Raw genomic sequence first — 25,411 nt, forward strand, 5'->3', positions numbered from 1 at the left:
CTATCTCAAAAAGGTTGAGTCCCTTGGAATACCATCTACACTCATTGGGAGTGGGCCCTCCAGGACTTAATTTTACCTGAGAAACTTTTAAGTGAAGAGGGGAGGGTTTCATTTGGAGACGTCTGAAGGCAAAGTATATCTTTTGCTACTGAATTATACCTTCCTCCAAATACCAGCTTGGCATTTACTATCCATTGAATCAATTTTTCTTTGAATACAGTTAACATATACTGACATAGAACTGAAATTATGCATGTTAGCCTATTATGCACGGCCGCCGAAATGGCGATTTCGGGTCACATGGAAAACGCGGAGGGGGAAGACGCGAAGCAAACCGCTTACACATGGGACGGGATGCAACGGCGGCAAAACTCAGAGTAACTGATTATGCACGCGGCGACCCTGGCGCCGCTTCTGGTTGTGCCCTGGTCGCCCGGAAGCTCCGCTTTCTTCCGCGTTTCACTAACGTGGCTTTTTCGGCGGCATGCACCGAATCTGCGGCCAGTTGCAACCGGCGCCGTGCGTTATCGGTGATTTTAGGCGACGCCATTCCACCCCGAATGCGGACCTTCCCCTCCGTGCATAATGGGCCAGTGTGTTACTTATACATTGTTTTGTATTATGAGTAGGTACTTCAGAACCATCATCTCAATTATTTGCTTCAGCATCAACCATATTTAGAAGAGGCAGTTCTTTAATCTAATTTATAAAATACCCTGGTATTCACAACAAATTAATCACAAGCCTATCACTCAAGCATATCACTCAAACTAATATACAGACCAGGAGACAAACACGACAGAATTATGAACATGTAGGCTTTTATTATTTTTATAGGCCACTCTTACTATTTCATTTTTTTAAAATATGGCATTGCATCCAGTTTGTATTGGTTCTGCCTTATTGCTTGCCTTTAGACTTAAACTTGTTTCCAGAAATGGTTTAAAAAGGTTTCAATGTGTAATGACCACTACTCTTGAAAACAAATGGAGACACCAATAAAAAAGGGACAAGATAAAAATGTATCCATTACAATTTATTTTCTACAATACTTCATTAGAGGGTAAAGTTCAATGATTTACACTCAGAAGTTATATAGCTAGGAGGCAACCAAGTGTAATAACAAAGAATTGGTCTGACATCTCTGCAATGAAGGTCAAAGGAGGTTTCTTGCTTTAAAAAAAGAAATAAACTCAAGTTAACCAAACCTTAACCATTTTGGCTCTGAAAAACAAAACAAAACAGAGAACAGTCAATGAAGACTGATGTTAAGATTAATTAGGAAAAACAAATATGAATCTAAGAAATCCTGAATATTAAAATTAACAGAATTCTTTGTCCTTATCAGCAGACATGTTGGGTTGGGTCCTACAGTATCACTGTTAATGGCAGCACATTTCTCTAGTACAAATACTTTCTCTGACAGAAGTAACTACTGAAAGAGGCTCTTGCATCAGGGAAAGGCACTTTGCAGCAGCAGAAGGTGCTCTGATTAAGATCTGCATGATCCAACCTGGTATCTGCCGATAGGATAATTTGACCTTGAAATCTTTCAGACTGAAATGCCTCTATTGAGATTGGCTGCTAGTCATTGTAAAAAGGAAATGCCACCAAGGGAAACATCCAAATGAATAGACTACAGTGATCAAAGACATTCCCTGTTGTAACTGGGAAACCCTTCCCCTCCCAAAATTACATAGCTCTGCAGCAAGGGAGATTCCCAACCACAGAAATAAACCCATCAAGACCAAAAGGCACTTACTTGTAGATAAGGATGAGCCAGTTCCCAGTCAGACCAGAAGGCTATTGCTAAGGTCTTGACATGATCAAATTACTTACTATTCAGCTGAGGAAAACGACAGACTAGGACTCTAGAAAAAGTGGTTTTCTGTTGGCTGTTTTGTTGGTTCCCACGTCTTGTTAAAAATGCCTGTTAGTCAACTGAAATGCAGTACATTTCAGTTTGTGCTCAACTCCATGCAGTACTGCTATGTAAGATACAGAAGTTGGGCTCTCTTTGAGGACAGCCTATCCCACTCATTCACACATTGTGCAGGAACACCTAACCTCTTCTTCAGCTGCATCGTAATTGGACTCTGTGTGAGACCATTGCTAAACAGGCCCTTCTCCTCAGAGGGCTGATTACTGCTTTGTGGCCTGGTTGCTGTGCTACTTACTACAAGAAAACACCACAATCCAACTTTAACAGAGGCATTTCCATTTATATTAGGGTGGTTGGTTGGGATGGAAACAGCGGCAGGGAATGAGACCCTCTCACTCCAAAACCCATTTAACTTACTTCAGTGTAATGGTAAAATTAAACCAAGTAGGTCAAGTCACTCCTAAAATTCTGTTCCTTTGAATGGCAGCAAAGCTCCCTCCCCACCTGGCACCTACCCCGCCCCCCCAAATGAAATTGATTAACACTATTACACTGCTGAAGACACATAACAGGGCAAACATTTGAAAAGGAAAAAGAAAGCAGGATTGAATAGCCTGGCACTATATGCCTGCATGACCAGTCTCACCGAATGTGCTCAGGGGTGAAAGTTTAGCACCATTTATTTATTTATTTTCCTTTTTGCTTTTAAAAAATCTTTACATTTTAAATTCTAACATAGAACACTTGAATAGTAATTAGTGTAGCCCTATGTTTCAATACTGTCTGAGAGCTGAGATGGATGGTATGACCAGAGCTGAACCCACCTCTCCCCTCTACAGTTTCCTATCAGTCCAGGGCATCTGGGAGATTAACTACAAAAAATCACTCTAATTTGTAACAAGGCTAATTTATTCTCAGAAGCAGAAAATCATGAAACAGTCCCTTCATATCCAAACACAGTTAAACATCATCAGAAGGGGAAAGTGGCAATCCACACCAAGTACAGTTCTCAAGCTGTTGATACTGCAGTTATCTGGGATGAGTGCCTTTTCATGTTTCACAACGGGGTGAATTTTTATTGGCAAATGAAATTCAAGGCTGTGTCTTCTTCTGGGGCAATGTAAGGAACAGTAGTGCTAAAAGTTGTGATTTTCTGTGCCATCCTATGCAGAATTACATCCTTCTAGTCCACTGACATTGACAGGCTGAGAAGGGTGTAACTCTGCTTAGGCTAGCACTTTTGGAGACTTCCTAGATTGTGAACTGTCCTGTTGCAAGAAAGATGGTATCAAATTGCTCTCTTCCCTTTTTCCTTGTGCAACCAAACCAGATATTGACCAATATTGCTTAATACTATGGGCTATTCATGTCTATTTATACTTCAATGATTCAACATCAGTTCAGGCAACTCTTGACACTTTCTTAAAGGCATTTGTCCTTTCCTAGGGCAATGTTCATTCAACGTAAAGATTGAAGATCTATATCCCAACCTAAGAGAATTCTCAATAAATGCCCTCTAATCATCCGCCAGTTTTAATACACACATGGTATCAGATTCATTATACTGTGCTCTCCCCCCCAGAATTTTCTTTGCCCATTAGTGATGATCATCGTGACATTCAGACATTACCATTCCATAGTTCCTGTGGATTCATTTAAAAGGAGTCATAATGCCAGCTGCATTCATGACATCATTCAGCAACTCACACAAGGGACCCAGGATGGTGAACAGAAAAGGATGGAATGCATGTAACAATTGGTGTTCTGGGTATTCTTTTTAGCAATAATTGGAAAGGATACAAATCTGTAGGTCAGCCAAAAGCAAATCTGAATTAATGCATTTTTTTGGCAGCCAAACAGTCTTCAGGTTCCAATTCTAAGTATATTTACTTAGAAGCAAGTTCAATTTAAACCAATTTTACTTATTAAGTATTTAGGGCTGAATCACCAGTATAGCTGTAATAGATAGCCACTTAAAGGCTAGTATTTACCATATTTCATTATCTGGAGGATATCAGAATCTTGACAGAGAAAGTTGCTACCTGTTAAATTTAGTCCCTGTTGAATACTTCCTTTAGTCAACTTTCACATATTTCCCCTATAGGACTATAACAATGGCGCTGTGGGGAACAGATCTGGATCAGTCCCACTGCAGACCCTGCTGCTAATGTTTAGGTTAGATACCCAGAGCAACTTCAAAGAAATACGAGATCATACTCTAGAGGCAAAAGGAAACCTAAGCCACTCCCACAAACAACCAGTACGCCTTCATGCATGTATTTTAGGTCCATATCTAGGGGACTAATTTCCTTCCGTGTCAAAAATAAAACAGCTAGATACATGAACTGAAATTTCTTGAATATGTATATGTAATTATTTTATCTGCAGTAAATTGTTTTTCCCCTTCAAGGTGTTGAGCGATTGCCATCTTCTGCAAGGAGGAGGAGGAGGAATCCCTGCAGACATACCCTCCTTGCAACATGTCATGTCATCTGCTTGCCTGGGATGTGTTAGGACTATCAGCTCATGGTAGGTAAATATCAGAGGTTAAAAAACAAAAACCCACAACCTAAAAATCGTTTGATGGACTCCGTTGCCCAGACTGCCAGGATAACTCTCCAATTTGATCCAAGGGGGCTGTCATAATTAACAATTCAAATAAACACAGTGCGATTTAACACAGAGAGCAATCTGAAGTGGTACTGCCATTCCTCAAGGTTCTTTCTACCTAACTGCAACTGCTAGTCTCGGAGCCTCAACCCAACTGGACCTTCATTCTGAAGCAAGGAAGAGGTAAGGCTTGGCCCCCCTGGAGTTCAGTTGCACTCACTCCCCCAACCCCTCAGTCAGCTGGAAGGCAGACTTGGCAACGGAAGCTAGCATCATAAAATGGTGCAGTAATAGAAGTAACTGGACCAGGAAGAGGAGGCATCTGCCCCAATGATGTCATAGCTGTTAGTGGCAGCTGGGGGGTGGGACTGGTCATGCAGCCTTGTGTCAGGAGTAATGATTGTAGAGGGGCGGGGCATGAAGAGTGCCATTCTGGAAACAATGCTGACGAGAAGCCATGTATTCTGCATAACTGATTGTCACCTTCTCACTGCGATACCTAAAAAAGGTATTGAAAAATATATTAAAGGACATATCTAGTTACCCATAGCTCCATAGGTAAAGACAAATATTTGTTGCAGCAGAATTATTTTAAGATTAAACAACATAGTTTTATGATTTAAATGTTACTTAGCCTTTTGGTTTGATGGCAGGAGACAGTTTCAGCATATAAAACAATTCTTTATAAGGGCTTCTCAAAACTTTCCAAGCAAGTGACTAATGGGTGTCTTCCACTGTCTGACTCATTCACTACTAAAACCTGTCCAATTCATATACAATCTCCATGAGTTCAAGAACTATAATAAAAATAAAATTAAAAACCATCTGGGGCATGTGTGCCATATACAAATACATTCCTTCTGTTCCAATATTAAAGAACTGTACAATCTTTAAGTGGGGTAAGATATTTAGCACTTCCTTAGAGATAAGTCCATAGAAATGTTTTTTGGCCAAAAGTTTTTTTTTACTGACTTATCCGTCCACACATTCATGCAAAGAATTGTGGCACAAAAAGAAAAAAAAAACAACCTTTTGGTAAGTTTCCTTGCCCAATGACCGTGAGGAGATGCTTATTCTCCAACAGGTGAGCTGCTATTTACTGGCGCAGAATTTTAAAGCTATTACATCTCAGTTACAAAGATGGATGGCAGGGCACACAGGTTCCAAATTCTCCCCTTTAACATCATCCAGATTTAATTATGTCCTAAGTTAAATTTTCTCTGCAAGTTATTTAAACATTTCTAGGTCACAATTTACAGTCTGCCTGAGGTGGTTTTTGCTGCATTTGAAACACTTCTAATATAGATTTTTGTGTCATATTTCTTGTAAAGTTGTTTTTAAAACTGTCCCATTTGCAAGTTATATGGAAAGGGTATATAAATATCTATTACATTTTGGATTTCTGCAAACAGTCTAAATGCATTTTTCTCTAAATAACTGTCCAAAGGTAAAAAAAGACACAGATACAATTCCTCCTTTTAACATCATGATTCCTATATGACAAACACTTCAGTGGATATAACTGTTTGAACTTTGGAAGTACCACAACATAGGCAATACAAGGAAGTTACTGTTAAATAGATAATTCTGTCCTTTCCTTTCTACAATCATTTGTCAAAATAAGCTTAACATACACCCATAATGCTTCATTTAGAATTGTTCCGCAACATGATTGGAGGCCGCCAAGATTTATGGTGCAATACACAGGTTTGTAACATTCTGCATCTCTATTTGAGACTGAACATCTTATTGGCAATGCTGTGCAATGAGAACTATGCCTGTAGTCAAACTTCTAAGCTCCTAGAACTTTCCAAAAAGCAGCTCTCTTGTGCCATCCAATTCACTACTTCTGAAACGCTGAAGAAAGTTTTACCAGACAGATATGCAAGTTTTCCAAGGATTTTGAAGCAACAGAAGGAAAAAAACCCCAGAGATTCTGGGAGAAGTTGAGAATTATGCCATACTTCCCTATCAAATCTAATATTATACTGACGCAAAATAAAATGCATTTATGAAAAAGTAAAATACATAATTGTACTGTTTGGCATTTTAATAGAATTTAGAAGTAGAAATGCCTTAAAGTTTTTTTAGAAGCAAAACTGCAAATTGACCCAACACTTGAAAGATAGCTGCACCCAATGCCACTTTAACATTTGTATCTTACATTTTTGCCATCTGAAAGGTATGGAAAATAAGTTAAAATTAGAAAACAATATTTAATTAATTAATTAATTATTTTATTTTTAGCCTGCCATTCCCAAAAAGGGCTCTGGGCAGCTGAGTATTAAACAAAACAAATGTATTATTTGGCAAACATGCCACAACAGGACTATCAGCATGTCTGAATATTAAGTTAATTTTTGCAATTTTGAAATCAATTAATTTTAATAATATATTATCAAACACACTGTTGCCAAAATTATTCACATCTAAACATATATAATTAAAATATGTTGTATATTTAACGTTGTAACAGTATACGTAGACTGTCTTGCATAATTTTCATGCTTATTTTTAAAAAATATTCATCAAAGTTCCTAGTTTTTCCCCTTGAAAAAAATGTAAGATGTTCTCATTTTATCATTCTTTTTATTTTACTTGCAACCTGCCTTTTGACCTTATATTCAAGGCAGATTATTATAAAAAATAAAACCAAATCAAAAAAGCAAAAGAACTTTCTCCATTTTTCAAAGCTCACACATCTGTAGGGCACATCTATGGTTGGGTTTGAGACACTTGAAATAAAGACTCTTTCCACATAGTTTAAAGAGTGGAGTGGTTCACCGTCAGAAATCGACATAATTGAGCAACTCAGAAGGCGCACTTCCTGGTAGGGCCCACCATTTTTCAGAACAGCAGCTTCACATTCCATTTGCAAACTCTTTCTCCCATTTACTTTCAGCTAATTTGGTGTAGTGGTTAGGAGTGCGGACTTCTAATCAGGCATGCCAGGTTCGATTCTGCGCTCCCCCACATGCAACCAGCTGGGTGACCTTGGGCTCACCACAGCACTGATAAAACTGTTCTGACCGGGCAGTGATATCAGCGCTCTCTCAGCCTCACCCACCCCACAGGGTGTCTGTTGTGGGGAGAGGAATGGGAAGACGACTGTAAGCCGCTTTGTGCCTCCTTCGGGTAGAGAAAAGCAGCATATAAGAACCAACTCTTCTTCTTATTCATTGCATTAGCAGCTATTAAGAGCATTCTTCTCCTTGTTCATCTGCTCTCCCTCTTTGGGATTAACAGACTGGCAATGGGCACTCCCTCAGAGGTGCTAATCACCCCCAATCCCACTGGGCAGAAAGAGAACACATAAGCATGTGCAAGCTGCCATTCTACCTCACTGTCACTGGGCCCAAAGAAGACAAATGTAGTGAGGAAGCTAGAAATGGCAGCAAGAGCTGTTGCTGCTGACACTGGGGGAGAATGAGAAAAGTGAACCCCAACTAGCCCATTCAGCTGCCTCCCGTGGCTTACTGGTAGAGTTTTGTCTGAGGCCAAGAACATTAACAACAGTCTCGGTAGCAGACATATGTTTAGTTTTCTACAAAGTTAACCCTCTACTTCAGCATACAAAGTATTGTACAATCAAAGCATGAAAACAGAGACAGAAACTTACTATACAACCTTGAACCTGAGCAGACGATCCCATGCAGAGAACAACCCCCCCAAAGCCATTTAACCTTAAATGTCAGAAATATCAACCTTCACGAACATGCTCTACCATATGAATGGCTGCAGCAGCAACTGAACAGATAAAATCACAAGAATAAAATATGCATCTTACCTGGTGAGTTTAATCGTTTTTCTAAAGTCATTGGTAATTGGAGCTTTGAAACCACCTTTCCTGAGTAAGGAGTCTATTGTTTGAATCTGATCCCAATCTGTTCAAAAACAGCAGCAGAGAACTAAATACATATTCATTTTAAGAAAAGAGTATTTCACAGAAGGGAAATAAACATGTCCGGGTTGTCACAGATGCTGATCAAATAATCTAATTATTCATTGTCTTAAATATGTTTAAACACAATGGGTTGAGTGCAAAGCAACATCACAAAAACATAGCAGAGACGGACTTCCCTGAAGCCCTTTGAAATACTGCTCCTAAAATAAAAGATCTTCAGAAAGGAGGGGGGGGGATTGGGTGCACTGCCAGCAATTGCTCTTCCCTCATCTCCTAAAATAAGTATAATCCCACTGATGTAGCAGCAAGTATACTAGTAGATTAAGCTCCATTAGATTTAATCTACTAGCCTTATCCAACCAAGTGTAGCAAGTCATTAGAAATTTTACCACAGCCTATCCTATTTTAGTCATATATAATATGAAGGCAGATAAAATCCCCTGAGCATCTCAGTAACAAAACAGTGTATTAACATGCTGGAGACCTGATACAGCACAAACTATTTTGATCCTGTGACTTGTTTTTGAAAGGAACAAATATACTTCTCTGAACAGAAGAAACATTTTGTACAATTACTGTGATGGGTGCTGCAGTGTTCTTCAAAGAAGGCCAAGCTGCTGACCACATTTGTGGCAATGTGCTTTACACTGTGGGAGGACAAAAGGGGCCTCTAGAGCTGTGCTTGTGTGATGAGGTGAAGCTGAAGAGGAAACTCACAGAGTGTTGGAAAATGTCAGAATGGCAAAGCCTTGGATTCAGTTGGTGAATTGAACTAAACATTTCATTTTGACTCTGAGGGATGGGAAGCAATGCCCAAACAATTACAAGAGGGAAGTATCAGTCAAACCACAGTTAGTCTTGAAAAAAAACATACTGAGTGTGTAACTAGCATAAATGAAGTATTTCTGAACTGTTTAGCCACAGATTAATGACTTCAGGTGGCTTTCATAGCTGCTGCAAAAGCTAGATTCACAATCCAAACCTTTACATTCAGACTACTTCTGCTCAGTGGGGAAATTAAGCTTATCTTAAACCCACCTTGTTCCTTAGCAACCTCAGGTAAGTATGTGGCTGTGCGTTTGACACCTTTCTCATTGATGAATTCAATTCTGATGCCATGGATTCCCACCTGATAATGGAAATATAAAGCCAGCTGAGGGGTACTTCCCATGACAGTGTACCAAACAGTTTCCATTGCCATGCATTCACTCTGGGGACCAATCTTGCCTCACTTTCTTGCACTCACAGTATCATAAGTTTCCTTTTCTGGTAATACCATTAGGTACTGCCATGGAGAGGGATGGATGTGGTATACTATATCAGCCATTGTTTGAGCAAGTCTTGCTAATGAAAAACTAAAAATATATGCTGCCATAAATCTAATTACAATCTCATCTCCTCTTGCATTTTACTTTCAACCATTCCTACTACAGAGTTATTGGAGTACCCATTTATCCAGTTTGTCACTTTCCCTCCTTCCTATAGCTGCCCTTGAACCCAAATGATATGCAACAGTGATGCAGCTTCCCAAATGCAACTGTTCTTACCTCCCAGTCCAAGTAGTCAGTAGCATCCTCAAAATTAGTGAGGAGGGAGACAGAGCAGAAAAGTTTAGGCAGCTCCTCACGGGTCAGGGGTGGAAATCTGCTGTCCTTAAGTGCACTGGAGTAAGAACACAATAAACACAGCTGAAAACAAAACCCTATGAGGCTTAATTAGTAAAACATTTACTAACATTATCCTGACTTTAAGTTTCAGATACATTACATGCAAAACCAAGTACCACCAAAACAGAACACTGCATATACCAAAGCTACAGCTGGGGTTCTGATTTCTATACAGGGGCATTAAAATGAACAGGTGGGAAGACACAAAGCTTACCAAAATACTCATTTTCTGGTAATCTCGCAGAGAAATAATATTTGATAATCATGAAGTACTGACAGAGAAGATCTTAATATGCTTTCACTGCTTTGGGGAATGTGGCGAATGGCCTCTTAAACACATAGTGACTATGACTTTTTAGGAAAACACCATTTTTATTGTCCTATTTCAAGAGTTGTTTTGTTCTTAGAAAATCAAGGTCTAATTTTTGGACTACAATTTTTTATTAATTTAAATATTTTTATTAAAACAACAAAGCCTATTTGTTTGGTTCCCATAATTGGCATATTTAAAGAAGTACAATATAAGGGAGGGAATATAGAAAGGGCTACTGCAATACAGAGTAAACAAAAGCAGATATCATGTTTTAGAGGCAGACAGAGTACATTCATCGTCTCTCATGGCAAGGCATAAAAACGTTGCAAAATTTCCAATTATAACAGAGTTCTGGGAACTATTTTAATTGATTTTTATATTTATATATTCATTTTTACGCTGAGTATATCAACAGCTTTTGTACCAAAAGAAAACAAAATAACAAGTACCTGAAATTGTGCCTGCAAAATTCTAGAAAGCCAGTGTGGTCCTTTGAGCACTAATATACTGTGCTTGTAGCCGAAACTAGCTACTTAGCATACATGCCATAACTTCCAGAAGCTTGTCTTCCTGTCACAAATGGAACACCACAGTGCACCTGTCTGTCTGGAGACAACAGTACAATGTACTGGATAATCAGCTAAACTATATGATCCTGTTAGAATCAGACAGGAGGACACCATTCTGGCATACACAGCATGATATATACATATCTACAACACTGATGACCCTAAATCCAGTTTCTTGTCTTTACCTGGTTAATGTGTATTCCCTGAGTCCTGAGTGAAGATTCATGGCAGAGAAAGTTCCAATGCAGCCCCGAAGTCGCTTGTCTCGCCCTGTCTTCCATGTCACAAAGAGAGGACTGAAAAATGTATAACACAAAAACTCCAGCTTCAAATAAACCATGCTGTGCAGAAGCCAATTTAAGCATGAAAAGGATACAAATGCTCTTGTAATGATAAGGCAAATATGCCTACACAGAATTTGCTTATTTTTATTTAGCTAAACCTTTGCAAGTTACCATTTTCCTTCTCATTCACATCACCTTTCATTAAGCAGGGGGTGGGAAAAATGAGAGTCTTCCACCATTTTGGGATTGGTTTGAAGTCTTTTAATGGGTATTTTAATGGGGACAAGACTACTGTTACCCGCCACGAGCCTACGGGGAGTGGCGGGAAATAAATCTAACAATAACAACAATAATAATCCTTCATTAAGCACTCAAGATTGCTACTGTTTTTATATATACTACCTCTCACATGTTACAGTTGCGTCTCTTTCATTAGCCTGTTTGAAATCCACAGTGCTTCAGAGTGGCTAAAACAACTAAAGCATATTTTAAACTTTATTGGAAATTTGCCTTCTAAAATATTGTTTACAATGAAATCTGAATTTAAAATTATGGAAGTTTTAATCCATTTTAATTTCAAGAGCTGTGAACTGACGAGCCTTCAAAGAAGATACTTTTCTACATGTTTCTTCCTATGGAATAGAAAAAAGATGTTCCTAAATACTAGGAGAATCTCAGGAATGAACAGGACACCTGGGGGACCAAGTCTGATTCCCCACCCCTTCACATGTAGCCAGCTGGGTAACCTTGGACCAGACTGTTCTCTCAGAGCTCTCTCAGACTCACCTACCTCATACAGTCTGTTGTGGGGAGAGGAAGGACAGATGATTGTAAACTGCTTTGAGACTCCTTCAGGTAGTAAAAATAAGCTCTTCTTAAAAGTTTAAAGGACTAATATGATGTGAACCAGCTAGAAAGTGAAGAATGCTTTGTTCCTCTCCCTGTTTGTTATTTCCACCTCTGAGTGAGGAAGCACTTGAAAAATGATTTTTATTTTCTTTTGTAATTCAAAGGATTTTTTTCCTAACATAACTTTCCAAAATGATAAACAGTATTCCTGATACCCAATATACAAACAAACAATAAATGTAAAAAGCCTATAATATAGCTAAAGAACCCACTGAATGCAAAGCTCAATTATTTAGCTCCAAAAAGAATGTCATGTCATGTTATGTGACACGTAAAGATTATGGGATCCAGCTATTAGGAACTTGAGCTCAATTCATCAGATACACGAGGATCTGTCAGCCAATTTCTCTTTGCTTTCCTATTAAGTATATCAAACTTGAATAAGATCTTTTTAAATCTGCACTAACTATCCAGACATCCAATTTTTAAACACATGTTTTCAAATATATTTTATAATTTATGTTAATAATGTCATTCTGTAAACAGGCTCACAGTGTTATATACTACTGCCCATATAAAAAGTTGAAATGAAACTTGATAACGTGGAATCTCATTCATTTCTCACAAATTCTTAAAATATTACCTGATTATGGAAGCTACTTGTTAGTTACCTAGTTGTATCATTGATACTTTTTCAAAATTACTCCTAATAGCAACAGCTTTATAAAAGAACTGAATGCTGGCGAATTGATTTAAGCATTAGTAGCATCAAAAAACTGACTCCATACTCAATTGCCATGTATTTCTCAAAAAGGAAGCTGTATCTATGTTCACTTTTTCTTTGGAGAGCAAGTTCTCTCCATTATGATGCTATATGTACACACAGAATTTCCCCCCATTCCAACTAATATATGATATGCAAACTTCCTTTTCACAGATTGAAAAAAAAACAGGTAAAATGTCCCACAGGCTATGCTGACAGACAAGAATCCTCCAAGTTTATCACACCACAAGTCACAACAAGTGAGCAGCTTTAGAACCCAGATTCTAGGTGTTATGGGGTTCTGACATCATTTATCCCAAGCTTCTTATTCTTCCACACCTTTTTCTTTCCAATAGTTAATGTTTTCTTTCTCTATTTTGATTTAAAACTCATAAACGTCATGAAACTAACATAAACTTTGTAATTTAAAGAAAAACAGAAATAATTAATTCCAGCTTTTACAAGATTTTACAAGATTCCAGACTCCATAGCATTTATTCTTTGTCCTTGGGTGCAAATGGCATGGCAACCGTTGCACCGTCTTCCTATTTGGTGATTTTCTTACTTTACCATACAAATAAGCCATACTAGACAGGCTGATTGATCACCATTCCCACCCCGTCCTCATAGTCCCATTATATCTTAAGAAAATGTGAAAGGCAAAGAACAAGAAAAATAGAGACTGGGGGGAGGGGGAGTAAGTGATACAACAACAGGTGAGGAATAACATCTCTTCTTGCCGTATGTATTTATTAAAACAGAGTAATTTTTCTGGAATGCCTCATGACTCTTTCCATTCTGTCACAGAACAGGGGACCACACAGGAATAGTATTCTGGGGAATATTTGGTTTGAATCAGGAGGGGGAGGTGAGAAAGTCATACTGTGTGGGTGGAAATTCTTTTATCCATTAAAACATTGCACTGGATTCAAGCCATAAACTCAGTACAGTATTCTTGCCTCATTATTGAATTTACTCAAGGTAGAGAAAGGGTAGCTAATTGCTTCAGACACTGTTCCATTTGCAGAACAGATATTCAGATAGTTCATGGAACAGGTGCAGATATAACTATATGCAAAAACAGCTGACATTGCAAAACTCATATGGCATAAGCCTCTGGGACCTACTCTACCACCAAAAACATCTATCCACTACTTTGAAGAATTGTTCTGAAATACTGAGTGTGTTGAAAGGTTAAACTCTGTTTGTTATCCAACGTAAATCAAGTATGCCAAGCAATTAGAATTGTTGCACACTGGGCTACCTGGACACTTAAGGTTTTAACCTGACAGTCATAGCTGCAACTCAAGGATGGGAAACCTTTCCAAATAAAGGAAGGACTTCTGAGAATGGCGCTTCAAATGACACAGCAGAAATCTGGGTAAGCAGTAAGAGTTGCTAAAAGTCAACAAGCTGCAGGAATAAATATATCCAGATTGCAAGGTTACCCAGATTTAAATATTTAAAAAACCACACTTATCTGATCAGAATCCTGACATTACTAACCAAGTTGCCAGGCATTTCCTAGCTGCTATGAGGATCTGTGGGTTGATTGTGAATGACCATGAATAATGTTATCTATATTTCATTTAATTATATGATCATTTACTAGAATGCTTATGTGTATCTCTGTGCTAATTGGTTATGTTGCATTTTAGATTGTTTAGTGTCTGTAACAAATATCTAACCAAAATTCTGCAAGAGTGCATAATAGATAATACTGACTTTGGCTGATCCCCAATGCACTTGGGCACAACCGTTTTCCAATATCATATCTGACTGTAAGAGGAACACAAACCCTCAACCTGATTCATCTCAATTTGGACCTGACTCAGTATAAGGCAGCTTTTTGTGTTCATGTGTGTGGTTTGGTTTTGGTAACTAAAAAAAAAGTTTACTGTTCCCTATAAAATAATTTCTTAAAACAACAAGAAAAACACAGGCTGCAGGGAACATACCAGCAATGGCTGAAATCAAATTTTCAATTATAGTCAATGTTGCTTCTTAAATCAACAGTATAAACACCATTAAACTAGACACACCTATAATCCTAAATTGACACTTTAATTAAACAAACTGTATTCATAAAAGGGTAATCCATTTTGAGGCCAAGCACTGTAAAAGTATCATGTACTGTACTGCATGTTATATTGTGTCTTTTGGACCCACAGCCAGGGATGCACCAGAATCCAAGAGGCCATTCAGTATTCCACTGAATGTGGATTTCTCTTATAGCCTTTTAATTAGCTGGACACATGATATTTATGATTCTACCAATTAACCAAGAAAGATATTTATTTATGATAATATTCTCAGGAACTATTCTGCAGCCATCAGCCCTTTCTGCGCAATTTCAGGCATAATAATAATAAAAAAAGTCTGAAGTCCCTTCATGCACATTTAATGTAATCCATTAAATTCACAACTGCACACTTGTCTAACTAGGAATAATTCTGCAATGCAAAAGAACATGGGACTTCACAATCACAGTTTGAGTCTGGTTTTCAACAAAATACATCAGTTATTTAAATCAGATAGTAACTAAAGCATACGCATACTTTCCCCAGGGAATGCACAAACTAACTGAAAACTTGATTACTATCAGTACCCTAACCCCCCTCCCACACACTAATCCAAAGCATATATAACAAATAAAGGACTAAAAATCAGTCCAGTCCTGACAGACTGAGCCTTCTATTCTCTAGTGACATCTGTGTACAACCTGATTATCTTTATCTCCCGAGCATCTTGTGAATTTGGTTAATATGTATAATGTACTTTTGAAGAACCTCCACTGGTAATCTCCTAAGCATGCTGACTTAATTACTCACCTTTTAAATGCAGTAATTTACAATCTTGTTAATAAGCCACATTTGATGCCTGGTAAATACCTGAGCAGCAATCATTGCTGTATTTGGTACTTACTCTTTTACATGGGAGGGGAGCTGAATGGTACATCTACTTAACTCACTATGCCAGATACAAGTCGGTATTAAGGCAACTTCATACACAGCTAGATAAAGGGGCATGCCTGAGACTATGGCCTTTTTTCTTTAAGGAACAGTGGTCCTACTGGGGAGAAGGACTCGGCTCTTGCATTAGTCAGTCTCTAGGTTACTCAGAAGGCAACAGAGGGCACCACTGGACTGTGCCTCCTATTGGCCAGATTCAGAGTCTAGATTGGGGCAAAACATTCTAGCTGTATCTACTTTAGAAATGTTTAAATACTGCTCAAGGTTCAGGTCAGAGTTTAGTTTAGTTTGTTTTCAGAAAAAATGTACACTGGGAAGTATAGGAGAAAGACTATGAGAAAATTTTAGTGACTGGCTCACATCAATCCTCCTTAACTGTTCCCACATTTGACAGTCAGTAAGTGCATATATTAGCCAATAAGAAGTACTGTTACCCACCTTGTGGTAACTCCTGATCTTTAAGATTCCACTTCCTCATGATGCCCACTTGTGGTCTTGTGTTGCTATTTGACACACACCTTCAAAGCTTTTTTTCCCCCAAAGGTGAGGGTATGCACAGCTAGGCTATGCACACACAATTGTAAATATAAAAGATATCATGGCCAATCCACTTTCAGTTCCTGTGCTAATTCCACAGGCATAAATCTCTGGAAGAGAAGGGAGGGCAAATCAGGGGAGCCATGAGGGAGGGGTGGCTCAAAGCAGACAAATTACTTAGCTAGGGAACACCAGGGTGGGGAATCTAGAAGGGCTGAAAACAACTTGAACCACCTAACCAAAAATCCAGGACATAACAGGATGACCCCTAACATGTTTATTCAGAAGTAATTTCCCCTCAATTCAGTTATTTGCTCTCTAGGATATGACGAAGTGAGCTTTGACTATTACAGTTCATACTAGAATAAATGCTGTTAGTCTTTATGGTACCAATGGACTTCAATCTTGGTTTATCTTTCTCTATCTCCAACTTAATATTATGGCAAGCCTAGAAAAAATGTGCAAGTTCCTAAAAGTGATATTCAAAAATTAAAATGTCAGACCAGTACAGATAAGGGATAATGGTCCTTTGGCAACACTGAAATTTTAGAATACCATGTGACCATTTCAGCACTAGTGATTTTGTTCACCATTTCCACTCATCTATTTCCACTCTTTCCAGGTGCAGACCCAAATTGCCCTCTCACCCTTGCAGCAGTGAAATTCCCAGTTACGCGAGTTCATCTTCCAAGGCAGAATCTAATTCACAGTTGCCAAATGGGGAAACGGTTGCATTTGTTTTTTCCCCACGCAGCTGCCATTTTGAGTCATAAGTGCAAACCCCCTTCCTCACTGCCATTCTTCCTCCCCCCCAGAAAAATCTATATTTTTAAAAAAGTTTGAGTGTATTACAATGCTGTTTATAGCTGTAAAAAATTAGAGGTTATGCAGCAGCAGCATTGTAACCACATAACTTCTTTTAAAAAATCACGGACTTGGGCACAGAATGGTGGAATTAAGTGCAAGCAAGCACCATTTTGCAAAACAAACATTTTTGGAAAAGGGGAAGGGAGCAAAGCATGATGGGAGGCTGCCTTCAACTCAAATGTAGAAAGCATATATGGCAAATTTCAGCCTGGGGAACGAGGGGAGGAAAGCTTGGAGTTGACTCACAGCACCTAAAGGAAATCCAAAGTGAGGCTAAAACAAGATATGTGGAAAAGGTCTGTTTCTCAGATTTTCAAGTCAACATGGCTGTGTTAGTTCACATAGATCATAGATAAAGTATACTAGTGTTCCTATTTATTTGTGAATCATACCACTGTAGTGCTGGGGAAGGATGTGAACTAAACCAAATCTGCTATGGGCTACTGGAAAATCTCTCCCTTTATCACTACACAGGCATTGCCAGGCCTTACTTTGGTACTCATTACTTTGGTTCTTATAGAAAGGGAAGGACACAAACATTTGAGATAATTTTAGTAAATACAAATAAGTATATTTGAGACATTTTCTGCCTCAGCTGTATGCCACTTAAAGGAAATTAAAACACACATGTGCACCTGAAAGGACGGATGAGATCTCAGAATCACACTGCCTATAATGCACGAAATAAGACTAAATCAATACTGTTTTTCCAGCATGAAAGTTGGCATTTAACCCAAATTATCAAGCTTTTTCTGAAGCTGTGATTTTAGATCAACTGAAGTCAGCTTATCATCTCAGCACTCTTTCCCTGAAAATGCCTAGAAAATTTAGATCATGAACTGACCCAGCTCTGGTCACACACAACTACTTGTGCCTGGCCTGTACCTTGTATTTTCCTTGAGAGCTCAAAATCCTGTCTTTGTGGAAGCAGGGAATCTTGCCTGATACAGCCTTCTTATAAGCGCACTTATTGAACCTGAAATAGTACCAAGCCATGGTTTAAAAAGAAAAATCTAAGAAATCTACAGAGCATAACTAATTTCTAAAAAGCAAGATCTTAAGTTAAGGAATGCTGAGATGGTTACCATATTTGCAAGGTAGGATCCAGCTGCTGCCATAACACTTCAACTTTTAAAGAAATACATATATTCTTCATTTTTAGGCCCTTATAGCCTAGAAATGCATTTTTTCAGTGTTGGGAACAGTGATATTACTACCTCAACATACATATTCCTCATATCAAAGGTGTAGTACAAGATCAGAGCTTTGGGAGGAGCAACTTCTAAGTTACTTCATGACATCCCTTTAGGTACCATTTTAGAAGTGTGAAGGATATTTCTCACTGAATTTATACATTTATCAAAATCATCTCCTCGCCTCCCCTTCAACATACCACCTCATTCAAATCTACAAACACCCACAAGGGTAGCTATGTTGCCAGAACTAGCAAAATGAAATTTGAGTCCAGTGGCACTTTGTTGGTCTTAAAGGTGCAACTGTTCTAAAAATGTTGTTTTCATGTTTTAAATTCCTCAGCCTCTTGTCTTCCTTATCAAATGTGACTTTTTCCTAAGTACAGGTTAGGTTGTGCTATGGTGTTGCCAGTTATGCGTCTGCAATTATGGACATTCCAATTACAGCCAATAAAATTGCATTCACAGTAAAAAAGATGCACAGCATGGATACAGCTCATCAAACTACACACATTAGAATAGTCTTACTGTCTTGAATCAAATTGATCTTTTAAAGATATGGTGCAGACCACTTTGCTCTCAAGCCACTGTGTAATAACAAAGCTCAATAAGTATAAACAATGATTAGGGCCTAAATCACATATGCCTAAACCATAGCTAAGTGCTTGAGGGTACAGAATGCTAGAGAGGAGAGAAAGAACTTTAACCTGTGGCCTGTTTCCAGTCCCTTAATGTTGGTTAAAATTTATTATGACATTAGCAAACACCTTTAAAGATGCAGTGCTATGGCATACAAAAAATATCAAACATGTGACATTTCCTTATAGAGCCAAGCAAGTGGTCAGTCTAGATCAGTATTATCTGACATTAGCTCTTCAGGGTGCAGAAAGGTTTTTTCTAGTACCCAGTACCTGAAATCTGAAGATAGCAGAGATTGAATAGAGGACTTTCTGCACAAAAAGCATGACCCATTCTCCCTGTAAAAACACACTTCCAAGTAATAAAGTTCTACTTCATAAGTCAATCTATTCTCCGTTTTACAGCACAATACACATTTTAAGCAACTTTATAAACATTAGAATAATATTGTCAATTCCCCCATAAAAGTATACCCTTACCTTATCCCTCTTACCCCACAATTATAGAACCCTGGATGATGGATTTTCAGTTTCCCTCCCATGCCCAGGGGTTTACTCACTAGGGGTCATTGGTAAACCGAGGAAGTCGTGGCTGAGGGAAACCATAAAGATGACAGTAGAGTACATCAAAGCAGTAGCAGCACATCTCCGCTGTCACCACTAGGTTCTTGGTGCTGTTGGCAGTTCCATTAGGCCGGGCGAGTGGGCTCAAAGCTCCTGAAGTGGGATTCATTCGAGTAATTGGAGAGTTTCCAGGGCACAAAGTCAAATCTGATACGTTTTCCCTTCCATTGCCCCCATCTGCATGCTGGTGGTTCTGAAGAGGACCTGAACTAGAGACTGGCACAGTTGTGGCTTGATTCCCGTGGCTGTGTGTTCCACTTCCAGACAATTTGGGTTTCTTTACCCCACAACAGCCTGCTGCCAACTTGGGCTCAAGTGGAGGAACACAGCGTCTTTTTCCCATCCTGATTCAGCACTTGCTGTCTGGAGCACTGTAGAACCCTGGCAAAACACATGACATGCAACACAGCACATTATACTAAATGAAAAGCAAATTATAGGGATGTACTTTTTCCATCCACACTAAGAAAGCAGCATCTCTCACATTAACATCTATCTGTGATTTTCAGAAGAAAATTCACATACAATTGCACAAGACAGACGAAAAACTAAATAGAAAACAGACTTTAATGTGTTATACATCAAGACATTAGAACTTATACATGGGTTATGTGCACTTTATTCATGACACAGTATTTCACTATAAAGCTAGCATGAGCAACACGTAATCCAAGAGCTACATGCCAACTGCATACTCTGTCCACAGGTTTTTACCCTCTTATCTCATAATACTCATGTAGTGAAACCATCAATGTGTTTTCTCATTGGCACTCAGACCAAACAAACCACAGCTAGAAAAACACTATACCAACATTTCAGTAGAGCCTTTCTAATCTCAACAGAAAAAGTGGAAGCTTTCTGAATAATGGTGCAACTTTATTCTTGGAATTTCTAGATGCTCTAGTATATAATGGTGTTTGGTTAACTGTTAGTTATGTGAAATTCCTCCTGTTTTACCACAGCTTTATGTTGTATCTCATAGAAGTCTGATATGGTAGTGCTAACACAAGCTGGCTCTCATCCACAAAAATCCAATAAGATATCATGAGAAAGGAACAGAATGGAGCAAGGGAACAAGGAAATGTACCTCTGTCATAAAGGCTTAGGAATGTATCTTTCCTCCTTAACTTGACAGGACCAAGAAAATAAATATTCCTAGCAGCCACCTGTCAGAGTATCCTAGAAGGTGATTGGCGATTGCCACTTCATCCCAGAAATCAGCATAATTTGTCTAATGAAATCAGGATGCAAGCATACACCAAGGAGTTTGTGTAAGGATATTTGTCACAGACTAAAATTTCAATATTGAAGGGTCAAGATCTAAGTCTCTTCCTGGATGGGTGCTATTTCACTAATTTAATTTCAAATACACAAAACAGGAAAATGTTCCCCTTTAATTTTTCTGTTTTGCTGGCAAACATAATCTTCAAACCAATTGCCTTTCATTTTTGGAAAGCCTTGTAGCAATGAAAGAATGAAGCAGGACTGGACAACTATGACTGGATCTTTGGCCAGTCACACAGTCTCAGCCTAATCAACCTCATAAAGTTGAGGTATAAAAAGGAGGGCAGGAAAATGTTGTAAGGTACTTTGGGTCCTCAATGGGAAGGAGGGGAGGGGCATATTAAATAAAATATAAACATAAAAATAAATATAATAACTGGAGGCTCAGCCCAATTCTACATATGCTCATCTAACAAATCAGTTCTGAATAAATATACCCAAAATTGTAATTACAGTGTAACTGTAAGCTTATGATGTCCACACAAGAAAGTATTTGCAAAGCTTTTCAAGTGGACACAGATGAAACTATGACATGCTGAAAATTTATGGACATCAGCATATAGAAAACAACAGTGTTTCTTTGTCTAAAGATTAATGAGGATTTATGCACTCCTGCCTTACAATCACATAACTGCAATAGTCTCAGCAGAGAACAGTAGAAGTTTAAAGCTTTATATTGAAAAACTGTATTACTTTACTCATCAATAGTTTGGCTAATTTTTAAATCTCAATTTAAGTAGCAGAGAGACGTCAACATATTAGCACAGCCTTTGAGCAAAGGGACAGTTGCAATAATGAAATTTGAGGTGAAGCAGGGAGAGAAGCATGCAAGGGACTGAAGCATGCAGAACAATAAGGGTCAGAAATCATACAACTAGATGACGATCTCTCCACTTCAGCAGGCCACATTCTCAGTTGCACTGTTCTCATCCTATTTTACAAACATGCTTCTAAATCGGAGATAATACTTACTGAAAGCAGACACCTTGTTATTGCCAAGGGGGTTGTGGGCAGGAGCAAGGGGAAACTATTTTATATCTGGAATGAATTTTCTCTTCTCATGGCCCATTCCTGTTCCCTAAACCTGGGGGAAAAAAGCACTTCAGGAATAATTTACTATTACAGTCATATCTAGACAAAAACAAGGTGAACATAAATGCTCAGCCATTGGACAAAACAACCCAAGGCATCCTTGCTAATTTGCTTGTAATTCAGACAGAAATTTACTAGATAACATGCACTGTACATCTGTACTACAAATAACAGCATGTAAAACAAGGTGTTTGAGGAACTTAACTTTCAGTAAATGTGTATAGAATCCACCTATATATGCGAGCCTCTATTGGGGGGATTCAGCCTTCCTATATTCTGCCCTTGGACCAGGCTAATAATGTCCCAATTAGAAGAACACACAGAGAAAACTTACTGCCACTTAATCATTTTAAGACACTTCAACTCAGTTGCTGCCACTTTATGGTACGGTAGAGATAATGTACACAGAGAGGAGCAGTGGTGCATAAGTAAAATGAGAACACTGATAGGAGGCATTGGAGCACCAAATATTTTCAGGCATATGAAGGCTGGTATTACAGAACAGCCAATTGGGTGGGTCAAGGATTAAAGGATTATCAGTGCTGACACAGAGTATAGTAAATGGGAATAATATTGCTAACTTGCCTTAGAAGGCTACCTTAAGACAATTTGCATGATGCACTTAAGCACTAAACATGGTATATCAAATACACAGGTTGCATTAAAAAAAAGTCTACAGTAGATGACTTCAAGTAACTGGGCAGTTTGTCATGGGAATTCTAAACATATTTACTCTGGAGTCAGGACCACTGAGTTTAGTGCAATTTACTTGTTAGCTGAGTGTTATTGAGGTTTACCGCCTATGCATGGCAGAGAAAGGGAAAGGAAACCTGTAAGGTAACCGTCAAAGGTAAAATGAAAAGGCAATTGTCTCACTTCCTTGCATGCTTTCAGGCCAGAATGTGCCTTATGTACTTATCCCACCCCGCAACCCAAACTAAACCCACTACATTAAGCCAGGAGTTAAGATACCGAAGGCCAGAAGAACAGGAACGCGGACGAGGAAACGTGAGGGGACATGAGAAAGCAGGGGAGGACGTGACGGCCTGGTAAGAGGACCCACGGGGTTATTTCGGCGGGGGGGATGGGGGGGGTCAGAAAACGGGCGCCCTGGAGACCAGAGGCGATGGGCAGCGAAAGGGCCGGGGCCGAGGCTCCAGCACTGAAGCCGAAGGGCTTCTCCAGAGGATCGGGGGGGGGGGGGAGAGGTCTGCAGGGGCATTCGGTCTCCCTCCCCCAGTCCAGCCCGAGAGACACAACCCCCACCTTCTCTTTTCCTGGCCCCGGAGACGGCTCTGTGCCCGGTCACTTTTTCAGCCCAACCACCGTCGCCGCCACCAGTGCCGCCGCTTCTGCTTCTGCTCTTGCCTCCCCGCCGCCGCCGCCGCCGCCGCCGCCGCCTCCACCTCTACCGCCCCGCGCTTCATGGAGCCATGGGCCGGGGCGGGGGAGCACCGAAGAAGTGGACCCAGCAGGGCGGGGCGGGGCGAGGCCGGGCGGGCGGGCTGTGGTGGGGAACTACACAGTGACACCGGACGAGCAACCCCCGCCTCGCCGCCGGCTAAGAAGGGAGCTGAAGCAAGGCAGGAAAGCCCGGGTCCTCCACTATCCCAGCGGCCCCCGCGCTGAGGGTGAAGTCATGGGGGTGGAATCTTTGCGCCGACCGCCCATCGGCCCCGAGAACACCATAGACTGAACACGAGGACGGCCTCGCTACAGGAAAACCATAGAGCTTCGGATGAACGAGACTTCCGCCTCGCCTCCGGCATCGCGTGAACAGTTGAAGGCAGTCACGTGACATAAAGCAAGCCCGGACAGAAGGATCTGAGGGCTTTTCGCGTCACGTGATTCTGACAGACCAGTTATCGGGAAGCTTATGTAGCAGATGAAGTTCAAAGGCAGTGCAAGGGGGACATGCCTGGTCATTGATTGGCTTGTTTTTGCTTTTCCCGATGCGGGTTTCCTTAGTAGATTGCACTAAAGAGGATGATGGGGCTTCGATCCTTGAACCGCAGCCTTCGTATGTGTTTTGCTTCAACTGGAATTTAGGGGCAGATTTAATTAATGAGACTCGAGGCCAATAGGAGCTGTATTAACTTCCTACAGTAAACAACTGTCTTTGTAGGTTCACATATACGACAGAGATAGATTTTGATAATTTCTCAAGAGCTGGATGTGATTGGATCATCTGCATACGTTTCTTGATTTTTGTTTTCATCTGTTCAGTATGAAAGTAACACAGCTATGTGCTGGAATTATAAACATTTTGGCCTCACTTTTCCTCTCTGTTGCTCTTCTTCAGCTTGTAGCTTTGTTCCTAAATCCAGCTGCTGTGAGAAGGTAATCAACACTTAATATAGCTTATGAAAATGTATGTATAGTAAATTTGACAGCCTGTAAAGTGGCACAATAATCTTTGCTGTTGAACAAACTGGACTGTGTGCATCTACCTGGAAGAAGCCTGACTGAATCCAGTACTAGCCTAAGTGCTGCATAGGGTTACGCTGTTATGTGTAATGTCCGTTGAAATAAATTATCTTGAAGCATTGCCCTCCAGTAGATCGACAGCGCTAACTGTTACAGCTAACTGAAGATGCCCACAACACACTGGAAGGACATTGTGGTATAAGTGCGTAGACGGTTGAGGAAACCCATGAAAATGACTGAATGACTATGGACTAACCACAGCCTAATTGACCTCACAAGATTGTATAAGAGTAAAAGGAAAAACATGTTCTTTCGAGGAAGGTAGAATAAAATTGTAATAAACGTGAACGAACTATTTGGGCAGTAGTCTGTTGTAGCTGAGAGGACGGTTTATAAATTAAATAAAATAAATAAGTGGTGTAATACTTTCATGGTGGTAGTTGTCTTCCACAGTACTATTCAAACAGTTAGATTCTACCAGCGTTTTGCTCCTCTGTAAAGAGGTGGGGAAATTTGTTTCCTACTTCAGTTAGGTCCATTTCCTGCCTTTTACCCACATGGGTTCTAGGATCCCTGACAAAGCCTCTTAGGTGGATAAAATGGACTCCACCTCCCTCTTGCGCAAAGAAGGCCATATGGTGTCCAGGTCCTCCATATCTCCAGGACTGTCTGCTTGCCTACATTCCCTAAAGAGCTGCTCACTTCATTCACTAATAGACTGATGATGCCTGGCCTCGACAAGAGCCAGGGCCTTTTCAACTGTAACCCTAGCCTGGTGGAACGAGCTCTCTAACAAAATCAAGGCCCTATCGGAGCTCAAACAGTTCCATGGGGCCTGCAAAACAGCTCTTTCATCAGGCTTTTGGCTGAATGTCGGGGAGGGGGACTCCCTGTAGCCTGGACTCATCCGTTAGGCAACTCTACTGCTCATTATCC

General features: G+C 39.8%; 1 protein-coding gene across 2 annotated transcripts; it reads right to left on the minus strand.

Moving 5' to 3' along the window:
- Positions 1-1,015: 1,015 nt before the first annotated feature.
- AMMECR1L (AMMECR1 like) lies at positions 1,016-23,741 on the minus strand. 2 transcript variants are annotated; one of them, XM_077349344.1, is made up of 8 exons: positions 23,315-23,739; positions 21,929-22,040; positions 19,609-20,053; positions 11,131-11,241; positions 9,944-10,058; positions 9,435-9,525; positions 8,280-8,376; positions 1,016-4,991 (listed from the first exon to the last, which is right to left on the minus strand). In XM_077349344.1, exons 3-8 carry the CDS (start codon positions 20,013-20,015, stop codon positions 4,880-4,882), a joined length of 933 nt encoding a protein of 310 aa, XP_077205459.1. In that variant the 5' UTR covers positions 20,016-20,053; positions 21,929-22,040; positions 23,315-23,739; the 3' UTR covers positions 1,016-4,879. The 2 variants fall into 2 exon arrangements, with proteins under 2 accessions (XP_077205459.1, XP_077205460.1); XM_077349345.1 differs by lacking the exon at positions 21,929-22,040 and having other exon boundaries at positions 23,315-23,741.
- Positions 23,742-25,411: the final 1,670 nt, after the last annotated feature.

The sequence above is a fragment of the Paroedura picta genome, chromosome 8 (genome assembly GCF_049243985.1).
Source record: "Paroedura picta isolate Pp20150507F chromosome 8, Ppicta_v3.0, whole genome shotgun sequence".
In the NCBI taxonomy this organism is placed as follows: Eukaryota; Metazoa; Chordata; class Lepidosauria; order Squamata; family Gekkonidae; genus Paroedura; species Paroedura picta.